Below are 26436 nucleotides of genomic sequence, written 5' to 3' on the forward strand. Positions count from 1 at the left end.
AAGAAGGGAGCGGGTGAAACCCTTCCTGTCCTTCCTGAAAAAGAAAGAGTAGCTCCTCAGTGTTGCTTGTTCTTTTAAGAGGCTCTTCAAAGGTTTCTTCACAAAGAACCCAAACTTTTAGATCTCTCTCGCTGTAATCTGAAGGCTTTGCTGGGCTGGCCCTGGAAGAAGCAATGCTGAGATGAGGAGCAGCCCCAGATACCCTCTCACAGCCCCCAGCTGCTTCTGGGGGCTGCAGAATCACAGTCCCAGTGCTGCACCCACCTCCCTCTGCAGTAATGCCAGGGTGGCAGACCCAGTGCTTGGCTTATGGAACCAAAAAGGAGCTGCGAGGACCCAGAACACTCATCACCAGGCTTCAGGGGAAACTGAGGCACAGAGGAGCTCCAGCATCCTAAGGGATGTAACCAGGGGAAGAGCGTGCCAGGGTTATGCTGCAATTAGCACTGCTCTAAACTCTTCTGCTGGCAGTCCACTGAGCAACAACATCTACGGTCCCTGTCAATTAGACTAGATTACAGGATAATCCTTGCTAATTATATATTATTATACACCAAGCAGTTATCTCCCTATAAAAGGTGCCCCTATCATGGACAGGCGCTCTTCCCACAGCACAGCCTGCCCAAACAGCAGGGCAGTTGGAATTTCACATTGTGACACCAATGGAGGGAGGGGAGAGGATGCCTCAAACCCAGACCCCCCCAAACCCACCACAGTGCTGGCTTTGGAAGAGAGCTCCTCCCACAGCCAGAGCCCAGGAGATGCTCAGATAGGGCTGCGGGCAGCACAGATTTGGAGCGACCCTTAAGGCAATGCCATCCTTTGAACATAGCAGCTTCCCACGTTCCCTAAGTGCCCCGTTTCATCTCTGCACACCCAAACCCCAGGAGTATGGGGAGGATGACCTCACTGTCCTCTGAGCTGGGAAATGGGAGAGATGGCTGCTTAAAACAAGCTGGGAAACAACAGCTCCCCATAAACGCTGTCCCTGCATTTTTAATCACCCATATGCTGGATCCATTATGCTTCCCCAGCTGGCGGGGCTGGTGGCTGCTGCCTGCTCAGCTGTGCTCCATCAGGTACCTGCAGGGTGGTAAAGGGGTGGCAGTGGGCTGCTGGGTGTGCAGGAAGCACAGATTAGAGAGGCAGAGCCGCCTCTCTCCAGGCGTTCTTTGAAAGAGAAGAAAAATAATATAAAGATTTAAAGCAGGTTCAGAGCTGGACTTCATGGCCTCTGAGTAGGGTCTGCACCCACCATCACTGAGGGATGAAGCTCAGTACTAAATATGACACATGGGACATGCACTTTACTCTGGACAGTAGTGCCAGAGCCTCACTCCTCACTCAGTGAAGAGATAAAAACAACATTCTTACTAACATTAACTTACCAGAGCAATGCAGCTCCAGCCCTCAATTACATCTCTCCTTTCTCCTCCTGGCCCTCTCTGTTAGCTCTCTGTATAGCTCATGTGTTGCACTGCATCACTTGTTGCAGCAATGAGCAAACCCCCAGCATCACCATCACACTCACAGCTCTGTGAGCACAGCGTGCACAGAGCCCCATTGATGGGAAAGGCTGCCCAAGGCCAGGAGGGTGACAGAAAGCCCAGCACCCAGGGCAGCTACATGGGGCTTTTGTCCAGCCTGGGAGGCACTGCATGGTGACCTGCAGCATCCTATGGACAGGCATATGGCACTGAGGGATGTGGGCAGTGGGTATGGTGGTGTAGATTGGGCTTGGGCATCTCAGAGGCTTTTTCCAGCCCTAATGATCCTTTAGGATATGGTGTGCAGGCATCCAGAAACACCACCCAGAAGCACCCACACGTGCTGCACCTATCACAGCACACCGAGGGGAGATGCTGATGTCTGCAGTACGGATCCAAGGCACCCACACCAGTCCAGATGGGGAACATGGAGAAGGTTTGTTACAAATGCTGCTATATTTGGGGGTAGTTGCTATGCTCAGGAATTCAGCAGTTGACAGGATTACTTCCAGCCATCAGCAAACAGTGTTACTTTCCCGAAAGTAGAGGCACCAGAGGGAAAACAAATTGAAGCAGGTGTGGGAATAGTTACGGAGCATAAGAATTGCATTCCTGAGCCAAATGGACAGATTGAGAGACAGAGGAAAACTGATGGGAAGGAAAACGGCTGCCTGCTGCCCAGATCTCAGGCGTGGGGATGAGGTGGAGGTTGGGCTCAGGCTTTGTTTCACTATCTCCATTTCAGCAGCTGTGTTAGCACTAAACTTGGGGCAAGGGTGGTTTTGGGGGCCACATTTCCAACCTGAGTTTGCTACAGCAGCACGAGCCCAACCACAGCAATGACCATGAGCAGCCCAGCCAAAATGCAGATGCTGATGAAGACGATGTCACTGGTGTCCTGGCTCTTGGTTTCGTGGGCATCCATCGCTCCTGCTCCCCTCTGCTGCACATCCACCATGTTTTCTGCCTGGCTCAGCCTGTGCGGGTCAAGGCCAGCAAGGAGGGACACGGAGGCTTCCTTCCTCTTGGGCTCACATTGCACCTCGTACCGGTGGATGTCCTCCTGGTCAGCCGTTGAGAAGTCGATGTAGAGCGTGCTGACAATGATGGACGTGTTGTTTCGTCTCTGCAAGACAAGGCTTGAGGCTCCTTCAGGGCTCAACTCCACAGGTTCGTGGAGACAGCTCTGAGCATCCAGCTGACATCAAAGCAGCCCAGCATCTACTGGGAGGATGGGAGAGAGGCCAGCAACTCCTCTGCACAGCTGGTGTGACCAACACAAGGTCGTGGAATCACAGAAGCATTAAGGTTGGAAAAGACCTCTAAGATCACCCAGTCCAACCCCAATCCCTCCCCACCAACTACATCCCTCAGTGCCACATCAGTGATGTGGCATGGCATGGTGACTCCACCACTCCCTGGGCAGCCTGGGCCAGTGCATCACGGCTCTTGCTGAGAATTTTTTCCCAATATCCAACCTGATCCCTGCCCCCAGTACAACTTGAGGTCATCACCTCTCATCCTAAGAGCAGTTACTTGGGAGAAGAGACTGACCCCAGCTCGCTATAATCACCTTTCAGGGAGCTGTAGGAGGAGAGGAGGTCAGCCAACTGCCCACCTTGCTTTGCAGGAAGGTTTGCCAAACCCTTACCTGGGACTCAGTGCCGCACGTGTCGAACCGGGTGTGTATCCTGAAGTGCAAACCGACCACTTGAGCCACGCAGGAGGGCATCCCCAAGTACACATTGTTCCTCTGCAGCTGGGCCAGGGCTTGCACAGGGATCTGGATGTGGAAGTCTGTCCGTGTGCAGCTGATGTTCATGGGCACGACTGTCAGGACCAAAAATGAGACACAGGCGAGCTGTCACCACTGCCATTTTTTGTGCTTGCTGTCCTCACGACACACGCAGCTGCTGGAGGTCAGGACAGTAAGGGCTCCAGCCTCGTGGCTGTTATGCATCGTGCCATAGCCACGGCTTGGGGACTGATGTGACAAGATGTGTTTTCAGGGGGAAAAAAGAGTTATTTGATACAGCAGTGGTTTAGCCCTGCCTTGCACTGGGTCTGTGCACTGTGGGCTCCCGGGCACTGGACAAACCTCATCACTTTGAACAGAAAGCAATGGATACAGGAAAGAATCAGGGAGGAAAAAAAAAATGCCCCTCTCCTTTAAAATTCATCCTCGCTGAGCTCAAACCAAGCACTTGGGCAGTAATGAATTATTGAATTATTCCAACTCCCTCTGAATCTCAGCCTTATGAAACTGGTAAGATGCAATAAAATCAATATGAAAAAACAGTGTCACTTTGCTACACTTAGTGCATTATAAAAACCATTAGAAGATTTACCAAATAACTAAAGTGCATTAGATGAAGAAGAAGAGGAGGAGAAAATGGATCCTCTCTCCTTGCATGAAGACTCTCATTCCAATGGCCGTAAATCACACACACACCCCGCCCAAGTCACCTCGTGGGCCCAGACAAAAGGAAAATATCCAAAGGAATGAAGGGTTATGGAAACTGAAATGCCCCTGTCTCATGTTTCTGTGGACCTGGGAACGACACACAGCTTACTGGGTGCGTGGTACAAACCTTATCCCTCCCCAGCCTGTGAAGGCTTAGGACATAGCTCCATCCCCTCTCACTGCCACAGCTATACACTCCAAAATCCCTCCATATGACGTATGATTCTGCTGCTGAGGGATTAAAGCTCCTGCACCCAGCTCAGCTGCTGCAGCTCCAGTGCTGCTGTACCAGCAGCTCTGCAGGCAGGGGGCTGGGCTGGGCTGCACACAGATGCTGTAGCTGCTCCTGTGTTCTATGGACCAACCCTAGGCTCGTCCTGTGCTGAGTGCAGGCATGAATCATGCCCAATGCACGGGTCAGCTCAGATGCAATTATCTTGAAATACAGCAAACGTGGCACCGAGGTGTGATGGCACCAACACAAAATAGCTGAGTTATGGAAAGTGGTTTTGATGCACGAGAGGGTACCCAAATGCCTGGCCACCTCTGCTCAGACTTTCATCCCTTTGTCCCCACTCATTGCAGGAGAGTTAGACTAGATGATCCCTTCCAACTCAAACCATTCTATGATTCAATGAAAAATCCCACAGCTCTTAGACTCACTGGGATGAATGGACACTTACCTCCGACGTAGGCAAGGGAGAAGCCCCGCTTGGCCGTGCTGCGATCCGTGTGGAGCACCAGCAGCAGCTGGTGGCTGCGGGAGGTGACAGGCACCGGGCTCTCCCTCCCACACCATGTCCCCAGCAGGGAGGCATTCTCAGCTCCACCATCAAAGGCATCCAGGCGGTCGTAGTCACAGCCACCAGTCAGGCTGCTCCGAGCTTCCAGCTCCAGGTCCAAGAAGAAGACTTTGATTCGATAACCTGGGGGCAGCTGGATGCTCCACTGACACTGGAGGTTGTTGGGGTAGAAGTTGGGGTATTGAGGGCTGGAGAAATTTCCTTTGATGGTGGTGTAGACTTCCTGGCACTCACCTGCTTGGGGGAAAAGCAGAGAGGGGGGAGGAAAGGATAAGTGAAGTCTGCCAGCTGATGAGTGCTCATCAGTTTTGTTGCTAATGCCTGTTCTGCCCTCCGTCTCACTGCTACTTAGTGCCTACCCAATGTTCACCCAGAAGTTTTAGGGAACGGCAGCAGCTGAGGGAGCCAAAGCCATGGGCATGGAACATCTCAAGTTGGAAGGGATCCACAAAGATCACAGAGTCCAATTCCTGGCTCTGCAACGAACCACTCTATGTCTGAGAGCAACACTCCATCCCCACACCCTTCCCACCATTCCCCAAACCCCGTACCTGAGTAGAAATGGGCCTTGAAGCCCCTGCCCACAATGTTGAAGTCTGATTTGAAGAGGATGAAGAGATGTCGGGTGGAGGAGATGATGCGGGGTGGGTGGGAGCTACCGCAGTATCGACCCAGATGGGGGGCAGCAGCGGTGGGGCCATCGAAAAGGGCCACGTAGTCAAAGCCACAGCCTTGGCCGCCCTCTACTTGGAAGTCAGCAAAGATCAGAGTGAGGGGGCCATCGGTCGCCCTGATGCTCCAGCGGCATTCTGCGTCATTGGGGTAGCTCTCGGGGTACCGCGGGCTGGTGATCTCCCCAGACAGCCCCATCAGTTGCCCACCACAGGCATCTGCAGGGAGGTACAGCCATTGAGGTCAGTGAGTGGATGGGCACGGATGGACACTCTCACAGCCACTTCCCCCCCCACTACCTTTGTGGTAGGTGGCGGCAAAGCCACGCTTGGCCACGTGCCGGTCGGAGCGGAAGACCACAGCCATGACGTGCCAGGCAGAAGCAAAAGGTGGTGGGGCACTGCGGCCACAGAAGGTGCCCAGAAGGTTGCCCTGGTCCCGGGATGCCCCGTTGTAGACTTGGAGATAGTCGTAAGCGCAGGCGGCGTGGTACTCCAGCTCAAAGTGGCTGAAGGAGAGCAGGACGGAGGAGCCTTCGGCCACCACGATCAGCCAGGTGCATTCTGTCTCATAGGGGTACGGCCCCGGGAAATTGGGGCTGGAGAAGTTGCCAGAGGGTGCTGAGAGCACCCCACCACATTTGATGCCTGATGACAGGAAAGAGGGGTGGGAGGCAGACGTGATGAACCCCTTCCAGGAGATGCCTAAAAAATGGTGGGCAGTGGGACTGGACAAGATGAGGTGCACAGCACCAGCTCCATCCCACCACAGCTCCATCCTAACACCAGCGCTGCCAAAATACCACCCAGACCTAAAGAGGTGTTCAGGGAGACCTGCAGTACACGTCTCCTCCCCACTGCCTTTTTTCCCTCTGTGTAATTTCCTCCTCCACCCCCCAGCACCCTGTTGAGTGATGGGCTCCCACACTTGACCATTTCCATAGCTTGCCCTGCTGGTCCACCGACAGCTCAGCATCAGTATCTATTTCTTGCTGGGAAAAAGAAAGTAAAGAGCAAGTTTGAAGAGAGCGGTGGTTACACCCTGGCTGGTTCTCAGCCAGGAACATACTCTCCTTTTCCCAGAAGCACTGGGGGAAAAATCCAGAGCCTGCAGACAAGGCAGCATAGCTAAGGCAACCCCATCCCCAGTCCTGTGCTGGGGACAGCTGCAGCATCCTGCCCCATAGAGCCTCTGGACAGGAGGTGCTCCTCAGCTCCCTGATTACAGGGGCTCTACAGAGAGATGTTAAATGTAGGGTTAGCCCATAGGCTGCCCATCCCTTCAGCTTTTTGACACCTGCTCAAAACACTCCCTGCATACAAAGGTGGTATCGGTGAACTCAGGCTAGGAGATATAGGAATGAAGGGTTCGATGTGCTTCACAATGAGTTGTGCATGTAGGGATTGATTTTTTAATGAAATCTTTATACTGAGACACGGCTACAATGAAATACAGCAGGGAGGGAGTCAGGGCTGGGTGCATATGCTGCACAGTGGGCACAGACATCACACCTGGGAAGGGAGCAGGCCCTGTGTCGCCTATGGGGAATGCATGCTGGTTCCCAAACATGGCTGCATGCTCACTGCCATCAATCTGGGCCAAGCACGTGCAAATCAATACTTGGCTATTGCACGCTGCTGTTCATCATGTTTGCCAGTGTGGTGACCTGTCAAGGGAGGGAGCAGTAGATGCTCACAGTGCTGCACTGTGAACAGATCTGGTGTGCACGTGTGCACAAGCAGCAATGCTGGTGGATCTCTGTGCCTTGCTAATTACCAGCAATAGGCAATCAAGCCATACAGGACTGTGCTAAAAGCCTGATGTTATTGGAATTCACATTCAAGAGGGAATCCTGCAGGAGGGGCGGGTCACTGAGGACGGGGTGCCTGGGCTGCTCTGTGTTTTGGGGAGGGGTATTGCCAGTTGGCTGAAACAACTGGCTGAGCCGTCCCACCTCAATGCCACAGAGTGCTACGGCTGGTGTCAGGGGTCACACTGTGCAGATAACATGTGAGTTCTGTTGCACACACTGCAAGCTGCACATGTGTACAAACATATACACATACACATACATGCACACCAGTATGCATGTATGTAGAACTCCAGAAGTTAACAATCCCTTCAGCAAAGTGCCTATAACAAGACAATGCCTACCTACCACCTAAAATAAGCATGACCCAGGACTCACCACCCCTCCTACCTGCACACCCAACGCTGCTGAGCCACCCCCAACCCCCGCTATGCACAGAACCTTACCTTCACTTGGGGCCACCCCGAGCACCACGCAGAGCAGGGTCAGAACCAGCATGAGGCTCATGGCCCTGTGCCCCATCCTGCTGTCACCACCACCCGAGCATCTCTCCAGAGCTGTCTGTCCGAGAGGGGAAAAAATAAATACGGGGAGAAATAAATAAAAAGCAGGAGGGCTGCAGAATTAATAGTGGAATGAATAATTCATCCCTTGTTTGAATTAAGAGCAGCAAGGTAACTTGATCTATTCCTCCCTTCCTTCACTCGGTTTTAATGATCTGGATCAAATGTCCCAAGGATTTACACTATAGCAGATACCTTGTCAATACACTATATTTAGAAGAGATATTAATGCTTCAGATATGGTGTATAATGGCAGTAAGTCTGGGCTGACAATATGCCCTTAAGGGGCTATGAAAATAATTTAGTTTGCCAGGCAAGACAGCAAACCAAAATGGGAATTTCAGGCTCACCACGGAAAAGTACCTCAGGAATTAACGTGATTTATACTGCAGCACAAGCCAACTGTTGATAAAAGCTGGAGACATCAGCAGCGTCCTAGCATTGGGCTTCTTTCTGCCTGCCCAACAGCACAGTGCCTTCACAGCCCATACTGCACATAGCCACAGAGACCTGGCAAAATAAAGCCAGGCGTAGGAGAGACCACTGCTTGAAAAAGGCACCTTCCAGGCAGGGGGGAAAGAAGCAGCCAGTGTCTCTAAATCTCAGCCAGGGGGATGAGTTGCATTTATTAATTAAACAATGAGGATCGATGCCTGAGACATTTCCTGTGGATTAATGATGGGCTGGGAGGAGCCGATGGCCCGAGGTGCTGCTAAGGACCATTAACGCCAACTGGCCATTAATTCCCAGGAAACACTCCATGCCAAGGTCATTAAGTGCCTGTATTTACATATGGGTAGTAACAATAATGTTTGGCTGGGCTCTCTGCCCCTGCCCGACCTCACTGGAGCCATGCAGAGCTGGTTGGCACCAGACACGCATCCCATTGATGGCATGTCCACCTCCATGGAGCTCAATTAGCTGGTGCCATATAAGCTGGGATGGACAGGATCAGTCACCACACCATACCGAGATGTCATCAGGACCCAGACCCCAGCCAGGGCAGTTTTCCTTCCCCAGGAAGCCCACAGATCCACCAAGAAGCTGCACAGCTCATCCAGCACAGTAACACCAGCCAGCCTTCCTCCACCATCATCCTCAGCACACTGACACCTACATGGCTGCTCATCTCCATCCCTCCAGCTGCGCTCCGTGTCAGCTGTACCCCTGGGAGATGGGGAGCACAAGGGGGCCAGGGCTGTGCAGCACACCAGCTGTGACCCCAGCCTGGGGAAAAGCATCCATCAGCCTCAGGCACATTCACCCGCTTCTGACCTGGGGATGGCAATTCCCTGTCTGGGCCAGAGCCCAGCAACACCATCCGTCAGCAGAGCAGAGGGGACAGGGGGAGGATGAGGACAGCAGTAATGCTGATGAGAAGCCAGGCAGCCCTTCACAAGCGGCTCTGGGTCAACCTGAGTGCTGTGGCTCAGGCTGGAGAAACCATGGGGTGTTTTTTTTTGAGGCTGCTATATCAGGGCTCCCTCAACTCCTCGGTGGGCAGACCTGTAAATCTTGAGTCAAAAAGGCATTTGATCCATTTAAACAGAAAGGATGTGCTCAGGACCACGAGCCGGCAAGAGGAGATCAAAGTTTTAAACCCGGTCCCTCAGGAGGAAGAGGAATTATTTAGTCAGGGAATAATGAGATGAAATTAAGAAAGTATTTAGGCTGCCCATGAGGAAGAAAGGAAGCAAAGCTCCTCTCCCCAGCACAGCACTGCAGGGGGGCTCAGTGTCCCTGTGACCCTTACTGGGGTGGCCAAATCAACCCAGCACCCCACAGGACAGACAGCAGCCTGCCTTCTCCCTGGGGTGCAGAGGGACCTCGCAGAGCCCTCCATCCCACTGCTGCCCAGCAGCGCCCTATGCAATGGGCTGTCCCCATGGGCCAGGAAGAGGGACCCGTGGCACAACATCCAGCATGAAAAATGACATAAGGGCGGGGGGAGGCGGAAAGAGGAGGAGGGGAGGAAGGGAAAGAAGGGCAGAAAAAGCAGAACGAAGCGCCAAGGGCTGTTTAAAGGCCCCTTTGAGTTCATTGCGCCAAGGACGCGGTCTCCCCTATGGAGAATTTCTCACAGCCCCCATCCCCTCCGGCACAGCAAACCGGGCTGTCGGCTGCATGTCGTCTCCTCCCGTTGCCCTGCAGGCTGCCTTTGCAGGATTGCAACCCGCAGCACTCACAGCTTGCTCTGTCTCTCACCACCCTCCCTTTTAGCCACGAACAAAGACAGGAGGCTTCGCAGCAGAATGGCCGGACCAGCTGGGTAGGGTTTAACCATCGTGGCCCATATGTGCTGAAATACCCAGACATATTGGGGTTGATCTTAAAGGAACAGTCCCAGCTTTTGCTTGGAAATGCGTTGCTTTTCCAAAGCAAGCATGAAGTTTTTACCTCAGGCCTTTGCTAAAGGCTTTGTGGGTTTTTAGCAGCATCTCCAAAAGGCAGGATGCTTAAAGCAAGAGGAACATAAATAAGGAGGAACATAAATAAGGTTTTCAGAGTACACAACATCAGAGGAAAATACTTCCTGTGTTCCCAGCTAGGAACAAAATAGTGAGAGCAACTAGAGAAGGCAGCTCTTTATTTTATCAGCCCCACACTGCAAAGAAGCACCTCCACTACAGTGTGGGTTATGGTGGCTAAAGCAGTTTGGACAGGCACTGAGTTTGCCTTGGACTTAACATCAGCAACATCACTGCACCCGCCTGCAGTGAAGGCCAGAACTCTACTCTAGGCTCAGAACAGCCCTTGATCTGATGAAGTTAGCTTAAAAGCTGCATCTATACTGGACTGAGACCAGGCATTTGGTAACTGGAGACAAAGCTCATGGTAGTGAGGGGAACCCATGCCATTTAAGACCATGTCACACACTGTAAACATGCACCTTTGTGCAATTGCAAAGAACTCCTTGTGGTTTAGTGGCAACTGTTGCAGACTGTGTCTGCAGGGCCTGGGCTGCTCACAGCTCTGACCCTGAGCCATGCAAGAGGACAGGGATATCCTGAGCTTAGATCCAGCTCTGTTACAGATCCCAGTCTCACATGAAAAACAAAAGCCCTCCCACACCCAAGTGGTACAGTTAAGTGTGTATTTACTTACCAAACATGCCCACATTACTATGAGCCAGCAATAGGTACCAGAGCCTCACTGCAACACTGAAGGAGTCAAAAACGTGGTCAAGAAGATCAGCCCATCCTTCACTTGATCTCACCATCAAGGTCACTCCTAGAGCAAAGGCAAAGCTAAAACAGCAGATACAGTGCAATCAGTTGCTGCCTGCAGGACCTCCCTCAGATACCCACACAGCTTCCCAACGTGAAGCAGAGCTGATCCTTTTGAGCAGCTCTCAAGGTATGTGCAAGGGGTATTACTTCAAACAGGTAAAAAATAGACAGGAGTGATGATGCATCATCATCTGCCACAGCCATGGAAACCCTGTGAAATCCCAACACGGGATGAACAGGAAATGAACAGCAAAACAGAAGGGTGTGCCAAAAGGGTACACATGCAGGTACAGCTAGTAAACACTGTGATCTAAGAAGGTAAAAGAGTACAGACAGGATAACTCAGATCAAAGGCAGAAGGCACTGTGCACTGAAAGGAAGGGGCTGGAGTGCCCTGCTGTGCCCTGTGGGGCAGTACACCAGCAAAGCCCAGTGAAGCTTTTACTCCTCATGTCTTGTTCTTACATGCTCGAGGTGCTCAGACACTTTCACTCTGTGAATATCCTGTGATAAAAAAGAAACATCTGTTTATTTGAAAATAACTTCCAATTTAGTGTACCAGGACTCTTACATAACACGTAGGGGACACAGAAAGCAGACAAACATCTTCCCTCGGCCTGAGGTTCCTTTGCCCAAGAATACTCTGCTAAAAGATAAAACAGGAATCTTCTTCAATTCCAGCAGCTTTCAGATATCTGTTCATATCTTCAGTGAACGCAGAAGAGCCACAGATTAATACAAACGGCTTTCTTCGGCAGGAACTTATTATTGTCTTTATCAAGTCTTCATTTAGGCGACCAATGTACGTGTTCTCCTGATAGCTCCAAGGAAGGTTTTCCAGTGAGGTTTCCTGAAAAGGCAAAAAAGGACAGTAAAAAGGACAATCAATTGCTTACAGCTCAATCACCCTTTTCCCCTCAGAGTACTGCACAGGATATTTTTCACCCTTGAGACTCCAAACTGGACAGCAGTGATCCATCCCAAGACCTGTGTTCCCTTTGCAAAGGCCAGATAAAATACTTACCTATCACTTGGATCTGGCCACTGAGCCAAACAAAACTGAGTGTAACTACCGTCAAGTAATACTGCAGAACTTCCTCCTTTGGGATCCTCTACCCACTGTGCCTTTTCGATTCCCAAGTCTTCAGTCCCAATTTTATTCCTCCCTGTTGCCTCTTCCACTCCCCCAAGCCTCCTTCAGTTCCATCTCCCTTGCCAAAGCAACTGAAGAAAACCCTGCTCCAGACACAGCTCTGATCCCACGAGCAATGTTAGATCCCATGACATTAGATCTAATAGGACCCCCTACTGCTATTAATTAGAAGCAGAAGGTGTTTAGATCTTACGGTGACAGGCAGCAGAGCAAAATACTGGGACAGACACAAAGAATCCTAAAAGGGAAGATGCACCACTCAGTGCAACAAACCAGTTAAGAGAGGAGAGATGTGTATGTAGGGCAGGCTGTGCTGACAGGGGTCAGAGAGGGGTCAGATGGGTTTCTTGCTGCCCTCCACTGGGTTGAATTTCAAGAGCTTCTCAGGCTCTTGAGAAAGCTTTGTCCTGAGAAGAGCATCTAAGCTATATCACCAGTTCCCACACCTACAGAGCAGTTGCGGGGATGCCTAAGCACAAGTACTTTTCCTCTATACCCAAACCTCAACTTGCCAAGACCATATGTGGAACATAATGTATGAGGCAGATCCACCACAAGATACAAAAAGTGATTCATCTGAGAAGCTAAAAATGCAATGGGATTCATTCCCTTAGCATAAATAATTCTTTCTGTATCTTCCCTGCAATGAATCCTCATTTCTGAAGGAAATAATTCTCAGCTAGCATATCTGCACAGAACACAGGCAACTTTGGGACCAAATGAGAACGAAAAAGACCGCTCAAAACATAAGACCACTGAGAGGTACGCCCTCATCCCATGGATTTGGCACAGAAAACCATTTGACGGAGGGGGGCACAACTATACCAAGTTTAAAAATAGGTCAACTGGGGAAAAAAAGATTGCTGGGAAGTTGGTGCTAATGTACTAGAGTAGGAGAGATGTATCCATGAGCAACAGCTGGAAGGGAAGGACTGACTAAGGCACTGGCATTAGGAAAAGAGATGTAGTTTATTTGCTGGGAGGCTCCTAGAGTAATATCTTTCTTGGCACAAACATTCAGGTGCAGCAACAACTGTGTGAAGTGGAAGGGGAAATGATCAACAGTGAATATGGATCAGTGGGTCCTTCCTGACAGAAGAACTGCCAACGGGATTGAAGGGGGACAAGCAGAGAGGGGCTGCTTCCCTGAAATTCTTCAGGCTGCATGAAACATGAGAAATATTTAGCAGATCTAAGAACAGCAGCAACTGGATCAACAACAACAGCCTTGGTAGCTGGGAAAGAATTAGCACCAGACCGATAGAAAAGGTTCATCCAGCACAACAGAACAGTCACACAAATACACTTCACGTTCGTTTATTTACCTGGCTGAGGATGTAAAATATTCTGATGTTCCAGTATCGAGCCAGATCCCGGAGAAGAGGTTTCAAATAAATTTTTTCGAACGTACAAAAGCAGCCAACAAGAGTTACGAAGGTTTCATCCTCTTCATCATCTGTTATGGACTGGAGAATGGGAAGCATCGGTGCAAGACCAGTGCCAGAAGCCAGCATGAGGAGTTCTCCATGCTAACAATGGAACAGAGAGTTCTGCATTAACCATCATGGCTGGAAACAAAGGTGCTCACTGCCTGTTCCTCCTTACTGCCACACTGCTAAAGGGTCCCTAGAGAAAGGAAAATATATCACAGTGTGAACTGGTACATACAGGTCTTCAAATGTGTCCTCCTGTAAACCCCATCATGGACTATGGAGAGCGCTTTCAGGATTTGTATATCAAACTTAATGAAACTGGATTATATCCAAATAGAAGCATTTATCCTAACTTTAGGTTCAACAGTATGCATTGCTGACCCATTGCTGGTTGTTTTCTTGCTGGAAAAGATCACTGTTTATTTTGGATGCTGCAAAAATACAGTCCTGAAGGTGCAATGGAGGGAATGGTTTCTTCTCCACCTTGATCCCACATCATCCCGGTGCATTATCTCACTTCTATTGAAGACCTACCAGTGCAGCACCCACCTGCAGTGTTTCCCATCTGCAGCACAGAGATGTTCACCCATTTACCCGCACCAAAGGAGGCCCATGATGGAGACAGTTTTTCTATAGCAAGAAGTTCTAAAGATTGCTCATGTACTCTGCAAGCTACATGCACAAGAATCACACAGCACAAGAATCACCCAGCCAGTCCCTGAATGAGTCACTTCCAGGCAGGGCTGCAGTGCTTCGTCCCAAATGACCTGGAAGCTTTTAAGGACAGAAGTGAACAGTAGCCTAACACAGCAGGGAGGATATTCCAGGAAGCAGAACATCACTGCTCTACATGGAGCTTGGCCAATGGGATTTTACAGCCCTACTTTAGTTGGATATTTAAAATTAATTAAAGAAAAAAAAAAAAAAGGCAGGCTTTAGGATCTTAATGACCTATGTTTCAATTCTGCTTCTCGTCTGAAAGGTCAGAATTAAGTAACGAAATTAGTGTGCGTGAGAAGCCTTCCCCTGAAACTGGATCTGCCTTTCTTTGCAGAGAGCCTGATATCAGTAGACAGGAATCAACATTTGCAGAGCGTCTGGGTGATGCGACACCTCACTGGAGCTGCTGCAGCTCAGGGAACACCCAAGAGAGGAAAAGATCAACACCTCTTTTTCACTCGTGCTCAGTCACAAAATAGCAGCATTGCTCAAACAAGGCAAAAAACAATCCGCACTCATTGCTGGGGCAGAATAAATTCCCTTTGTTAAACACATGCAAGTGATGAACGAGGAGCCGCGCTAATTTTCCAGTCTCCCACCCACCTCCTTCTCCTCTTCCCTCTTACATATGCTGCAGTTCAATAAGGTGTACTTTCCCCAACTGACTGCTAATGCTGCAGCATTGTACAGTACCCAGGAACTCCCTAAAATAATCATGAAAACAGTAATCAAATTGATGTCTTCCCTTTGGATTATTAAACAAAGCTAGCTGCCAGAAGCTGAAACATCCTACATCTCTTAGGAAACCAACCTTATTAGGTCGATATGGGAACCCTCCAAATGGCCCACGCCAAAAGGCCGTGTCTCCTTCTTTCCAAGTCTTTATGTATTGTGACATTAGCCCAGCTTCATAGCACTAATAAAAAACATTGCACAAAAGAAAAGAATAATTATACTCTGTTGGAAACTTTCCCAGCTTAAAGTCAATTATAAAGTTATCTACATTTAAACAAGAAGGGGGCAAAAAACAACATTTCATGCATTTAAAAAGAAAGAAAGATCGTTCTATTTGAAAAAAATAATAATTCAAAGTTATACCCAAAACAAAGACATTTAATTTAAATCATACTGGATTCATTCCAGCTTGACTCTAATGTAAACACAACCCGCTCCTATGCAGTCTGAATTTCCAAAACTGGAAAAAGCTTATCAAAGTTCTTGCTTACAAAGCACGCGGAGAAGAGCGCCTTGAATGCAAAGCACAGCCCGAGCCTTCAAGCACTCTCCAAACCTCGGGGTGTGGGATCTGTAAATGCCCTCTGGGTACTGATAGTTACATAAACACTGCATAGCTCTTCCTTTGTTTCAGTCTTTCCAATGCTGTGTTGATACAACTAGTGACCCAAAGAGAGGCTTCTCATTTATAAAGCTGTTTTCAGTACAGATCATCTGGATGTCTTTATGTTTTCAAAAAAATACGTTAACTCGGGCTTCACAGAAGGAAAACATGAGCCCAGAAAATGCTTCACTTTCCACTGGGCACAAAAAAAAAACCAACCCAACCAACCTTATTTCAGCTTTTGCTCATAGAAATGCTAACCTCACTTATGACTGATAATAAAGGGTGAGCGCTTGTTCAAAAAGAGATTCATAGAATGGTTTGGGTTGGAGGGGACCTTAAAGCCTACCCAGTCCCAACCCCTGCTGCAGGCTGGCTGCCACCCCCCAGATCAGGCTGCCCAGAGTCCCACCCATATTGGCCTTGAAGGTTCCCATCCAAGCAGCCTTACTGCTGTATGTAATGTGCCACTGGGATATACATGTCCTACTTGTATGAAGACGTGATGTTGACAACAAAGAATACATGCAAAAGAACTGTCAACGTCTATGGGATCTGCTCAGAGAACAACAGCTGGCCCAGCCTGCAGGAGCAGATAAGCCTAACAGCTATGGCAGACAACTGGTCTTGCACAGAGGCGATGCCATTGATAAGCCTGAGGAAAAGCAACACAGCCAGAGGTCAAAAGATGGAATGTGATACAAGCCTTCAGCCCACATAACTGAGAGTATTTGGGAGTATTTTCTGCACTAGACAAAAGCCCAGATCCACACCCTTGTGCCTGGACTGGCCACCAAGCAGCACTGCAGGCAAATGGAACTGCTGAACCACAGAGAAGCTAAGGACAAGAGTGGGTGTGTGTGTGTGTCTGTGCTTGCAAGCGATGTTAGCTAACAGAGAGCACAGATACTCCTCCCTTATAACAAGCTCATTTAAATAAGATATCCTAGGTACTAAGATCTATTAGCACCGCTTGTTAAATTGAAGGCAAGCGTATCACATGCACACATCCAGACTCTGCATTGCTGTCAGAAACATTTTATGCTCAGAGGGCTCTGGGCAGGTACTGAATCTCATGCAGAGTGTTGCATCAAAGGAACAGTATTTGATCCCTACTTTCTTTACCTGCATATGGAAGTCCGAGACAAGAGGAGAAAAGTCAACCCCTCTTTATGACCCATCCCCAATGGACCATGGTAATGGTAACTAAAGCACTCCTTCCTTCACCAAAATTATTTCTGAAAATCCAAGTAAGAAGCAATTGAGTGGGTTTAAAATGATTTTTTCTAAATAGAAAGGAAAAATAATGATCTCCTGGGGGGAAACTTCTACGCTCAGTTTTACATGGAGAGAAACCCTAACATTATAAAATCACTCAAAAAGAGGGTTATGCTCCCTAAATGGCAACTCCTTCACTCTTAACTGTAGTATCACAAATGCAATGCTGTAATAACAGGAGACAGAAGGGTTTGAACAGTGCTTGGATTGCATAGTAATAATAATAATAATATACTGCTTCCCAAAATTGCTTGAATAGTGTGAAATACACCACAACCTACAGAGTGAGTTATAAAAATGGCTGCTTTGCACTGGGTGTTACCAATCTCTTTTGTCACTGCCGGAGAGTAACTATAGCTCCCTTTGGGATGAAAGGTTCTATATAAAGGAAAGGTGTCATTACAATCATTACTATTATTATTGAAATGCAAAACCTGTGAGTAGTAAGCAAGTATACATGAAATTTCACAGTCATCCCGTGAATGTCTCCTATTAATACGACTTAAATGCAACATTTCTCTCCCCTACCACACACCAATTGCCAGAAGAATGGTGGAATGACCCTCCCACAGGTTATCTTATGCAAGCTACACACATTCCTGAAGAACAGAGCAAACATTTGAACATACAGTGCATAAAAGACCTGCAGAATATGACATTCCGAAAGACTGGCAAAGAACAAACAGCCATTTCCTGGCAGCCACCCAGGACACCCAGCATTCTGTGCTTCACACCTATGCTAAAGCCTGCATCTGCCCTGAGGAATCACTACTGACATACAAACGCAGTACTGGGGAAAAAGCCTTCACTTTGGTGTTCTCCACACAGATTAATTACGCATTTGTAGGAGCCCTGCAGACTATGTTCAGAATGATTTCCAGCCAGGTTCTTATGGAACAATCCTTTTGAACTCCAGCAGCTCATCCAAACTGGGGCTGTCACTGCACACACCCTGACCTTGCACCAGAATGAAAGCTTCTTATGAGGAGTGTCCTTAACACAAAACAACGAGTGGGGGAAAAGTAACAGCTGGGCAAAGGCTTCCCAAAATCCAATGGTTCCACTGGACCAGCTACTGGGCGCGACTTCAACAGACTGAAAAGGCAAAATGAAATCAGGGACACAGAGCGGGCATCCCTTCCCATGGTGGCAACTGCAAGGCTCCAGAGAGGCCCTAATTTTTAATAGGGATTGTGCTGTGAAGCACTTGTTTGTGTGTCACCTTCCTCCACTTCCAGCTTCATGGAGGAAGAAAAAAAAGCAGCAAAGCACAACTGCTTCAAAACAACAGAGAAACAGCCCATGAGGGATTTGACACAGCCTCCCCTGAAGTGCTGACGGCGTGCTTGGTTACTAAAAGAAAACACAGTTCCCAACACATCCGACTCCAATATACATTGTACAGACTGACTTACTTTTATTAGAACTTCAAAGTAACCTTCTGCATTCCCTGGGCTAATCGGTGTGTAGGCTCGTTGGACCTCCAAACCATTCACCACTCCTCTGAGGAAAGAAATATAGGAAACCACTGTAACTTGTGCCATTGACAGATACTACCAACGCTTCTGCTTTTCACTGGGGAGATCAGGCAACACCGAGGGAGGCAGCAGAGCCCCTTCCCAGTGGCTCAGACTGTGCACAGATGCAAAAGGCTCCCCTGAGAGAGGTAAAAATCCACAGGGAACATAACTGATAATGCATGTATTGTTTCCCTGGTGGTGGCCCCAGCTGTATCCCACATTCAGCTCTTGCACGCATCCCTGGAAGGAGGTTTGGGAAAAGAGCGGCAGAGGGGAGACAAAATGCTCTCTTGTGTGCTATTCTTTTTGTTCTAGGACGTACCTTTCCTTTTGTGCTTGGACAGTATCTGGCAATTAAATAATGAAAGTCAGGGTACAGCCTTAAGTCAAGCGCTTGTCAATATTCGCTGTATTTTCCTGCAAGCTTTCTCTTCCCACAGAATATACCCACACTGCTCTTCACTACTGACTACAGGAACTGACTCAAGCGCTCAAACCTTCCCCTCTGCTGCACTGCATGAGAGGGCTGGAGGGAAAGCAGCCAGCTGTATACATCAGCTGTTAACGCACCAGTAACGTCAACAGATACAGATCAATGGCATCATAACATGACTTCTGCTTTCTGGCAACCATCACCACAGATGGCAGGGAGAGAAACTTCTCCCAGGTGGCCCCTTTTCTGGCGAGCCATTAACTGCACGGGAGGGTTGTTTTCCTAGAAATCAGTTAGAAAATGCCCGGACAACAGAAGTAACACCGTGTGTGCTGAGTTACTCCGAGACACTGAGCCTAAAACACTGAACTCCAAGTTGAGCACAGCTCATTGTCTTTGCTGCAGCACCCAGCCATAAGGCATTTACTGTAACACCTCTTCTTTGACTCTTGCTTTCTGCAACCTATTGGTGTCTTTTTAAATCACACCCAGTTGGTTCTGACCCACCGGCACGAGGATAAAGCTGAAGGAAAAGAAAAAAACAAAAGACCTTTGCAATGGCTTTTGCCATAAAATTAGCAGAGCTAACGAGCTCACGGGGCCTTTCAACTTCGTTACAGCACAGCTATAGAATTATGATCTGCCTGGTGTGAAGGCTTTGTCTACGGACAAAAAGCTGGAGCTGGGGTTACGTAATGCGGGCTGTTTAAGCGGCACAGAGAACAATACCTTAACACGAGGTGTTGTCCCAAACCCAATCGCAGCCTGCCATTTGCTGGTAATTCAAATCTGTACTGGTAGGTGTCCTCTGTTAGCTGCCGCACCGAGCTTATGTTGAATGCAGTAAATGCATCTGGGCTGAGCTCTGAGCTACTGCTCTGCAAGAACAACAATAAATAATCACTCGGTTAGGTGAGGCCTTTTGTTAACTCCTTTCTCTTTGGAAGCAACGCGGGGTGCCCGTTTAGCGCCGGGGACCCTCAGTGCTCCGGAAGGGACGGGACGGGAGGGCCGCACAGCCGCCAGCTCGGCGCTCACTCACGGCGCAGCTCGGCCGCCCGGCCCCGTTCCGGTTACCGACACGCGGCCTACGGGCAGCACGGAGCCGCGCCGACCTCCGCGCTGACCTCGCCGCGCTGCTCGCCGAGCAGGCTTTTGTCTCGCGCTGCTCTGGCCCGCTCCCATCGCGCCAGCTCCTCGTTGTACACGTCGTAGACGCACGGCCGGCAGCCGCCGCCGCAGCACTGCGCTGGGGAAGGCTCCCGGGGCTTCAGAGCCTGCCACTCCTCCTCGCTCATCGCCCGCAGAGCGCGGCCCCCTGTCAGCAGCGCGGCCCCCTGTCAGCAGCGCGCCCCGAGGGGCCCCGGCCGCCCTCCGCAGGCGGCCCTGCCACCCTCCCTCCCTCCCTGCCGCCCGCCCGCCCGCCCCCTCCCCCCGTCCCCTCCCCCCGTCCCAGCACGAGGCCGCCCGCCCCGCCGCCGCGCCTTGTATCGACCTCCTCTCCCCGTCGCAGCTCTCCCATTGGCCTCCTCCGCCGTCACTCACGCCGCGATCCCGCCCCCCCCGCTCTCCCGCCGGCCCGCGGCAAGATGGCGGCAGTGGGAGCCGTGCCGTTCAGGCCCGCCGTGCTGAGGCGGGCGGCGGCTCACAGCCGCGGCATCCTCACCCGTCCCGGGCCGCCCCGTCCCCGCGGGCCGCTGCCCCGCACCCCATGGACCACTCGCGGGCCGCCGCCGGACCGGCTGGCCCGGGTGGTGGAGCGGCGGCCGGTACGCGAGCAGGTGGAGCTGGACACCGTCACGTACGAGGGCCGGCAGCACTTCGTGCCCGGCCTGGCCCGGCCGCGCTTCCCGCCCTGGGACCGCGGCTGGAGGGATCCCTGGCACAGCCCCGGGCCGCGCTACGAGGACATGCCGCTGCGCAAGGAGCGCGGCTGCTTCATCTGCCACCAGCGGGTCCGCATGCTGGAAGGTACCGCAATGTGCGGAGCCCGGGTGGCCTCAGTGTGCGGACAGCGCGGCTGGAGCGCCGCGTCCGGGGTGAGGCAGGAGGGACACGGACAGGAGGGACGCGGATCTGTTGGAGTCCGGCCACGAAAATGGCCCCAGGGATGAAACAACGCCGCTGTGCCCGGAGACGAGAGGGCTCCTGGGAGACCCGAGGGCGGCCTGTGGGTGCTTCGAGGGGGGCTGTGAGAAGGAAGGGGACAGACTCTAGGGTGGGTTCTGCTGTGACAGGGGGAGGGGAAATGGTTTCGAACGGAAACAGGAGAGAGGCACCATCGCTGGAGACACCTGAGGCCAGGCTGAATGGGGCTCTGAGCATCGGATAGAGCTGTGGGTGTCCCTGTTCAGTGCCTTTAAGGGTCCTTTCCAACTCAAGCAGTTTTATGGTTCCGTGAACCCTTCCATCAGCCCGCTGCACTGCACACCCATTGCCAACCTGCCTGGTGGCCTCATTCATGAGTCATAGGGTCATTAAAGTTGGAAAAGCCCTTAAAATCAACCAAGTCCAACCCCAGCCCATCCCCGCCATGCCCACTGACTGTGTCCCTCAGTGCAACAGCTGCCCTTGAACACCTCTGGGACGGCGACTCCACTGCTTTCCCAGGCAGCCTGTACTGATGCCTCCACAGTCTCTGATAAGAATTTTTACCTAATATCTGGCTTGAAGGAAATTCACGCTCGTGTGTGTCGTTATTTTGTTTCGAGGGGTTCGGCAGGCGCAGTGGCTCACCAAGACGAAGCTGGTGCAAGGCTTACCTGCAGCGGTGCTCAGCATTGCCGAGAACCCAGCATACCAGCTCCAGGAGCAGGAGGAGGCCGTGCACCGTGCGATTGCACATGCACGGCTCTGGGAGACCACGGAAGTCTCTCCCAAAAGAGAAAAATACTGGTAAGTGTTCACTTAGGCTTTGGCGTAAAGCTGTTTGTCAGTGGGAACCACAGGCTGTGACGCTACAAGGGAAACTCACACATGGAGCTGCTGTAGGGAGAGCCGTGGTGCAAAACTGTCAGTGCCTTTGTCACCTTGTAAACAGAGCAGTTCTGCAGGTTGGCAGTAGTACCAACGTTACACATACTCTATATTGAAGCTTCTTTTAGGCCAAGGACTGCGTTCTGCTTAAGATGAAGTTTTAGCTGATGCAGAATGTCAATTTTTAAAATAGGTGACGCTAAGCATCACCTCTGCCAAGTTGGAACGGGGCTGGTTTGCTGGGTAGTAACTTGAAATCGGTGTTAGCAATGATGTTTTATGACATTGGTATCCCAGAAGCATCCGCCTGCCATTAGCACAACGTATTTACTTCGTATGACCATTCTTTTTTCCCTTCACTCTAAAGCCCTGTATTGTTTGAAGACTTGATACATTTATGCCGGTCAATGTCAATGAAGTATCCTTCCCTGGCTAGAAGAATGCTGGCTCGAAACTACCGGATTGCAGCTACATGGGAAAGAGGTTGGTTGCTGCAGTGCTTGAAAGCAGTTGGCTCTTTTCCTTACCATGAGAGGGCTAACAAAGGCACTCAGAAGCTAAAGGCTTAGAAGGAACAGAGCAATTTCTAGAACCAGTTCTTGATTCCGTAGCGCTGTGTGGATAGGCAGCCTTGACTGTTTGCCCTGAGGGGATTACTGAGGTGTCAGGCAATACCAGCAAGGTGGGAGAAGAGAACCAAGTGTCTTAAAACTGGTTGCTTATTTTTGGCGTCCAAATCTGGATAGTGATCTTTCTAAATATGTTTAGTTAACAAGCTAACACCAGTAATCAACATTGCTGCTTTAGTAAAAGAACCTACGGCTGTGCTATTATTTTAGATCAGGTTGGAGGTGAGGGGGAGAAGGAACCTTGTAAAACAAAGGGCTGCAAGAGTGCTGTTGCCCCGAAGCAAACGTATGCCTTTGCCCAACGTTATTTTAGTGATGTTTGAATACAGTCTGATTTCCCTTCCCAGAATCTACTCTCCTTCAGATCCGTGGCCTGAATGGAATACTTATGAACTCTATGACTCCAATACCACCAATAGCCTCCAAGGAAGAGATACTGGCCACAAAGGACCATGTTCTGGAGACCTTCTATCCCATCTCTCCCACAATCGACCTTCAGGAAGTGAATGTGTACCAAGAGCTCAATGACACAGGCAAGTCTAGGAGGTGACGGTTTCTTAGCAGCCCTTGCCTTTGTGCCACATGGCTATGGGGAGGGGGAGGATGGGAGTGGGGCAGTGGGTGTGCAGTGCAGGCACTCCACACCAGTGGTAGCTCTATGGAGGAAAAGAAAAAAGCAGGCAAATTGCTTTAACAGATCCTGAAGATAAGGGAGAACACATGGGCTCTGTAGCCTCTTACTGAGCGATTTCTGATGTGGTTATCTGCCGTTTAGGTTTCAAAGATGGTTATCCGTACTCTCATCCTCACACTCTGTATTTCCTGGAATCGGCCAACAATCGTCCTAACAGGTTCAGACCAGAACAGCTCCGTGCTAAAATGCTGATGTTTGCTTTTGGCAACGCACTGGCAAAGGCGAAGGCTCTGTATGGGGTACGTATTGGAGACTGCTGCTGTCTTGCTGGGCCTTTGTTCTTTCCCTAACACCGCAGCCAGCGGGAAGGGCTGTGGAATTCCCTTGCTGTAGCATGTTGGAATAGTTTTCAAAGCTGCACTGAGGATACAGTGACGATCATAGCTTCCCACTCCAGAGCTCTTAGTCTAACGTTCAGGTATGGCTGCTGCTATCTGCTGATCCAGAACACCACCTCAGCAATGAGCGTGTTCATGATGTGACATGCACTGAGGTGGTAATAGGTAGGAGCCAGGGAGAAGGTTTAACTGTTAAAATAAAAGCCCTTCCCACATCTCAGTATGCAAATTGATACTTCGTTGCTGGCTGAAGGAGGAATTTTAATTAAAATACCAAATCTACATTCAAAACTTGTTTGACTAGAGTAATTTTCTGGGCAAGGTAACAATACATTTATTAAAATCTTGGCTTTAAACCAAGTAGAATATGCAGAATCAGCAACTACTCATAGAGTTGCTGTGGTAGCTGCCTTTTTAAACCTTCTCCTTCCCTTCTTTCCTAGAATGATCCCCAGGTCTTGGAGCAGCCAATAGTGGTGCAAAGCGTTGGCACAGATGGCCAGCTCTTCCAGTTCTTGGTGTTCCAATTAAACACAACAGACCTCGTGTCTAATGATGGCATAAAGAACCTGGTCTGGATCGACTCTGACCAGAATCTGTACGAAAGTGCCCAGTGTGTTCCAGAAGTCAAGAAGAGGGTCGTTACAGTAAGTGAATGGGGGCACTCCTGGGCTGGGAATGGTCCTCAGTGTGCAACACTTTCACCTCTGGCACGCAGCTGTGGTGCGGGTTTTAAACCAGCCGAGGGGACTGATGCTGGCACCGGCCCTGTTCTTACAGGAGAGCCTTAAGCAGGTGTTACTGCCAGGGAGTATTTGTACTGCTGATGTACTGCATAGCATACAAGCCGCATGCCAAGCTTAATATGAACTCCTACATAAAGATCTGCCCATCTGTAATCTACCATCTCATAGTACGCTTGTTTGAAATCAACTTGTGCTCTGACGAAAGAAGGGCTTACATGCAACTGTCAGCTTCACTGCGGAGAGTAAATGGAGCACAGTGCTGTCGGCCCCGGTTACGCGGGGACGGCGTCTCAGGTGGGTGGGCAAAGTGTTTGTGCTGCCTGAGATCTATAGCAGTGGGAGTACCTACACACAGACCCACCTGGGGAGAGCAGGGGGAACACAGTTAGGAAGGCACCACCTTTGAAGCCTTAATCAAGCGTATTTAAAGCCGTTGTTTGTCTGCATTAATCACTTCACTGCAAACTGAGCATCCATGTCTTTCCTCTGCAGAAGCCCACTGGAATATATGGCTTACAGCCAGAAACATTCAAGAAGTTTCTGGCACTGTATCTGCATGGATCTGTGTGAAATTCAGCTCAGATGAAAATCCTTCACCAACTGTACCTGCTGCTTCTCCTTGCCAGAACCATCACACAGCGAAGGAAAGGTGGACTGATGTACTTTCAGAAATAAATCACGTTGCTGCAGAAAGTAAATCTTTGTTTTAAACCAAACCGTGCCTGAAGGAAGTTGAATTTGAGGAGCTCACCTGTGTGAGGTTACACGGTGATGGAGTGCATCCTGGTGATGGAGTGCATCCTCCGGGGTGTTTCCACGGTTACCTCGCAGGAACATAAAGCACTCGTGGTTCCTTTGCACAGCTGCTGTGCTCTGTGTGCTTTTGCACAGACGAACCTGGGAGGTACCCGAGGAGCTTAAAGGGGGGAGCCCGAGTCGTGCCTTTCTCCTTCCGTGTGGGTTTTACTTTGCTTTGCTTTGGGAGCTCTGGGGTGTCGTGCTGCCTTGCGCTTAGTTCCCAAAGTACTTCATCAGGGAGGCTGGGTAGTTGGACCTGCAGAGCTGTGGTTCTTCTACCCCTCCCAGTACTGATTAAGGGAAGTAGCCATTTGGGGAAAGCGCCTTGGAGCGTAGCATGAAACTTTGGTGCCTGGTAACTGGCTGCTAAAAACACAAAGGATTTCTTCCTGCCGCACGTTGCGAGCTGAGCAGGAAGCACCACTCTGAAAATGAGGGGGATTAAGCGTGGCTTTTTTGGTAAGATGAAGGTGAAATCAGCTCCGACCAAATGTAAAACGTTTTCCAGCTCTGCGCCATTCCCCTTCAGCACATGGGAAGGAACAGGACAGCCTGTGCTATTTTAAGGAGTGGGAGAGCACACACATTTCCAAGAAATTCGTATCACGTCAGTCTCTCATGTCAGAGACCGGTCTGTGCTTTGTGATCTCGTCTGACCATCTGGATGAACACCTCCGTTGTGTGCTCCGGTCTCGGCCTATCAAACAGATCCTCGCTCGTCAAACTCGAGATCAGCTGTTGGGCTCAATGAACTGGGAGGCATCTCCTGTGAGTGAGATTAATAAATCCCTCAATAGTTCGGAGAAAACGCTTGAAGAGAAATAATCCGGGAAGCGTCGCATTGATCTGAATTATGTTAATGCCACCTGTTCAAAGGGCTGCTCAATTCAGCTTGTCTGTTTAAATCTGTGATTCGCACCCGGCTATTTAGGAACATCTTTTCATAGCTGTGCTTTGCAGAGGCTGTTCCAGGTGGTGGTTCTGTCTCTTCAGGCTCGTTGGCTCTCTGCTATGCCGTGGGGGCCCTGCAGAACAGCTGGAAGTGACATCGCTCACCCTTCCTGCCGTGGGTCAGCGCCCGGCGCAGGGAGGCAGCCCTGCCGAGCAGCCAGCCCTGCACTCAGCAGCTCTCGCATTCCTGAGCAGAACAGCTTTGCTAAGGAAGCTGTTCAAAGATGGGTTGTGGTAAAGATAGGGCAAGGAGATGAAACACCTCCCATGTTCCCGGTGGGTGTGGAGATGGCCTGCATGGGAAAGAGCCAAAGTCCCCTTTTACCGCTCCACAAAGAAATCACTGCTAGTAAAGGCAGCAGGAGAGTAAGAAAGAGCGAGGCTGGAGTCCTGCCTGTG

The 26436-nt window shown here is 50.2% G+C and overlaps 3 protein-coding genes across 8 annotated transcripts; 1 reads left to right on the forward strand and 2 right to left on the reverse strand.

Moving 5' to 3' along the window:
- Positions 1-1840: 1840 nt before the first annotated feature.
- CDCP2 (CUB domain containing protein 2) lies at positions 1841-11435 on the reverse strand. 4 transcript variants are annotated; one of them, XM_072343595.1, is made up of 7 exons: positions 10905-11435; positions 7683-7797; positions 5726-6073; positions 5306-5644; positions 4635-4988; positions 3139-3317; positions 1841-2613 (listed from the first exon to the last, which is right to left on the reverse strand). In XM_072343595.1, the coding sequence occupies exons 1-7, from the start codon at positions 10917-10919 to the stop codon at positions 2299-2301; spliced, it is 1665 nt and encodes a 554-aa protein (XP_072199696.1). In that variant the 5' UTR covers positions 10920-11435; the 3' UTR covers positions 1841-2298. The 4 variants fall into 4 exon arrangements, with proteins under 4 accessions (XP_072199696.1, XP_072199695.1, XP_072199697.1 ...); XM_072343594.1 differs by having other exon boundaries at positions 4635-4991; XM_072343596.1 differs by lacking the exon at positions 10905-11435 and adding an exon at positions 9986-10085 and having other exon boundaries at positions 4635-4991.
- On the reverse strand, positions 10912-20260 carry CYB5RL (cytochrome b5 reductase like). Of its 3 annotated transcripts, none has more exons than XM_072343601.1 (7): positions 20033-20235; positions 19635-19783; positions 18368-18455; positions 15147-15251; positions 13508-13711; positions 11601-11879; positions 10912-11047 (listed from the first exon to the last, which is right to left on the reverse strand). In XM_072343601.1, the coding sequence occupies exons 1-6, from the start codon at positions 20201-20203 to the stop codon at positions 11676-11678; spliced, it is 921 nt and encodes a 306-aa protein (XP_072199702.1). In that variant the 5' UTR covers positions 20204-20235; the 3' UTR covers positions 10912-11047; positions 11601-11675. The 3 variants fall into 3 exon arrangements, with proteins under 3 accessions (XP_072199702.1, XP_072199703.1, XP_072199701.1); XM_072343600.1 differs by having other exon boundaries at positions 10917-11047; positions 11495-11879; positions 20033-20260; XM_072343602.1 differs by lacking the exon at positions 15147-15251.
- A 211-nt stretch (positions 20261-20471) lies between these two features.
- MRPL37 (mitochondrial ribosomal protein L37) lies at positions 20472-25033 on the forward strand. Its single transcript, XM_072343599.1, has 7 exons — positions 20472-20876; positions 21617-21800; positions 22249-22364; positions 22858-23043; positions 23286-23443; positions 23986-24189; positions 24781-25033. Exons 1-7 carry the CDS (start codon positions 20495-20497, stop codon positions 24856-24858), a joined length of 1308 nt encoding a protein of 435 aa, XP_072199700.1. The 5' UTR covers positions 20472-20494; the 3' UTR covers positions 24859-25033.
- Positions 25034-26436: the final 1403 nt, after the last annotated feature.

Source organism: Excalfactoria chinensis, chromosome 8 (genome assembly GCF_039878825.1).
Source record: "Excalfactoria chinensis isolate bCotChi1 chromosome 8, bCotChi1.hap2, whole genome shotgun sequence".
In the NCBI taxonomy this organism is placed as follows: Eukaryota; Metazoa; Chordata; class Aves; order Galliformes; family Phasianidae; genus Excalfactoria; species Excalfactoria chinensis.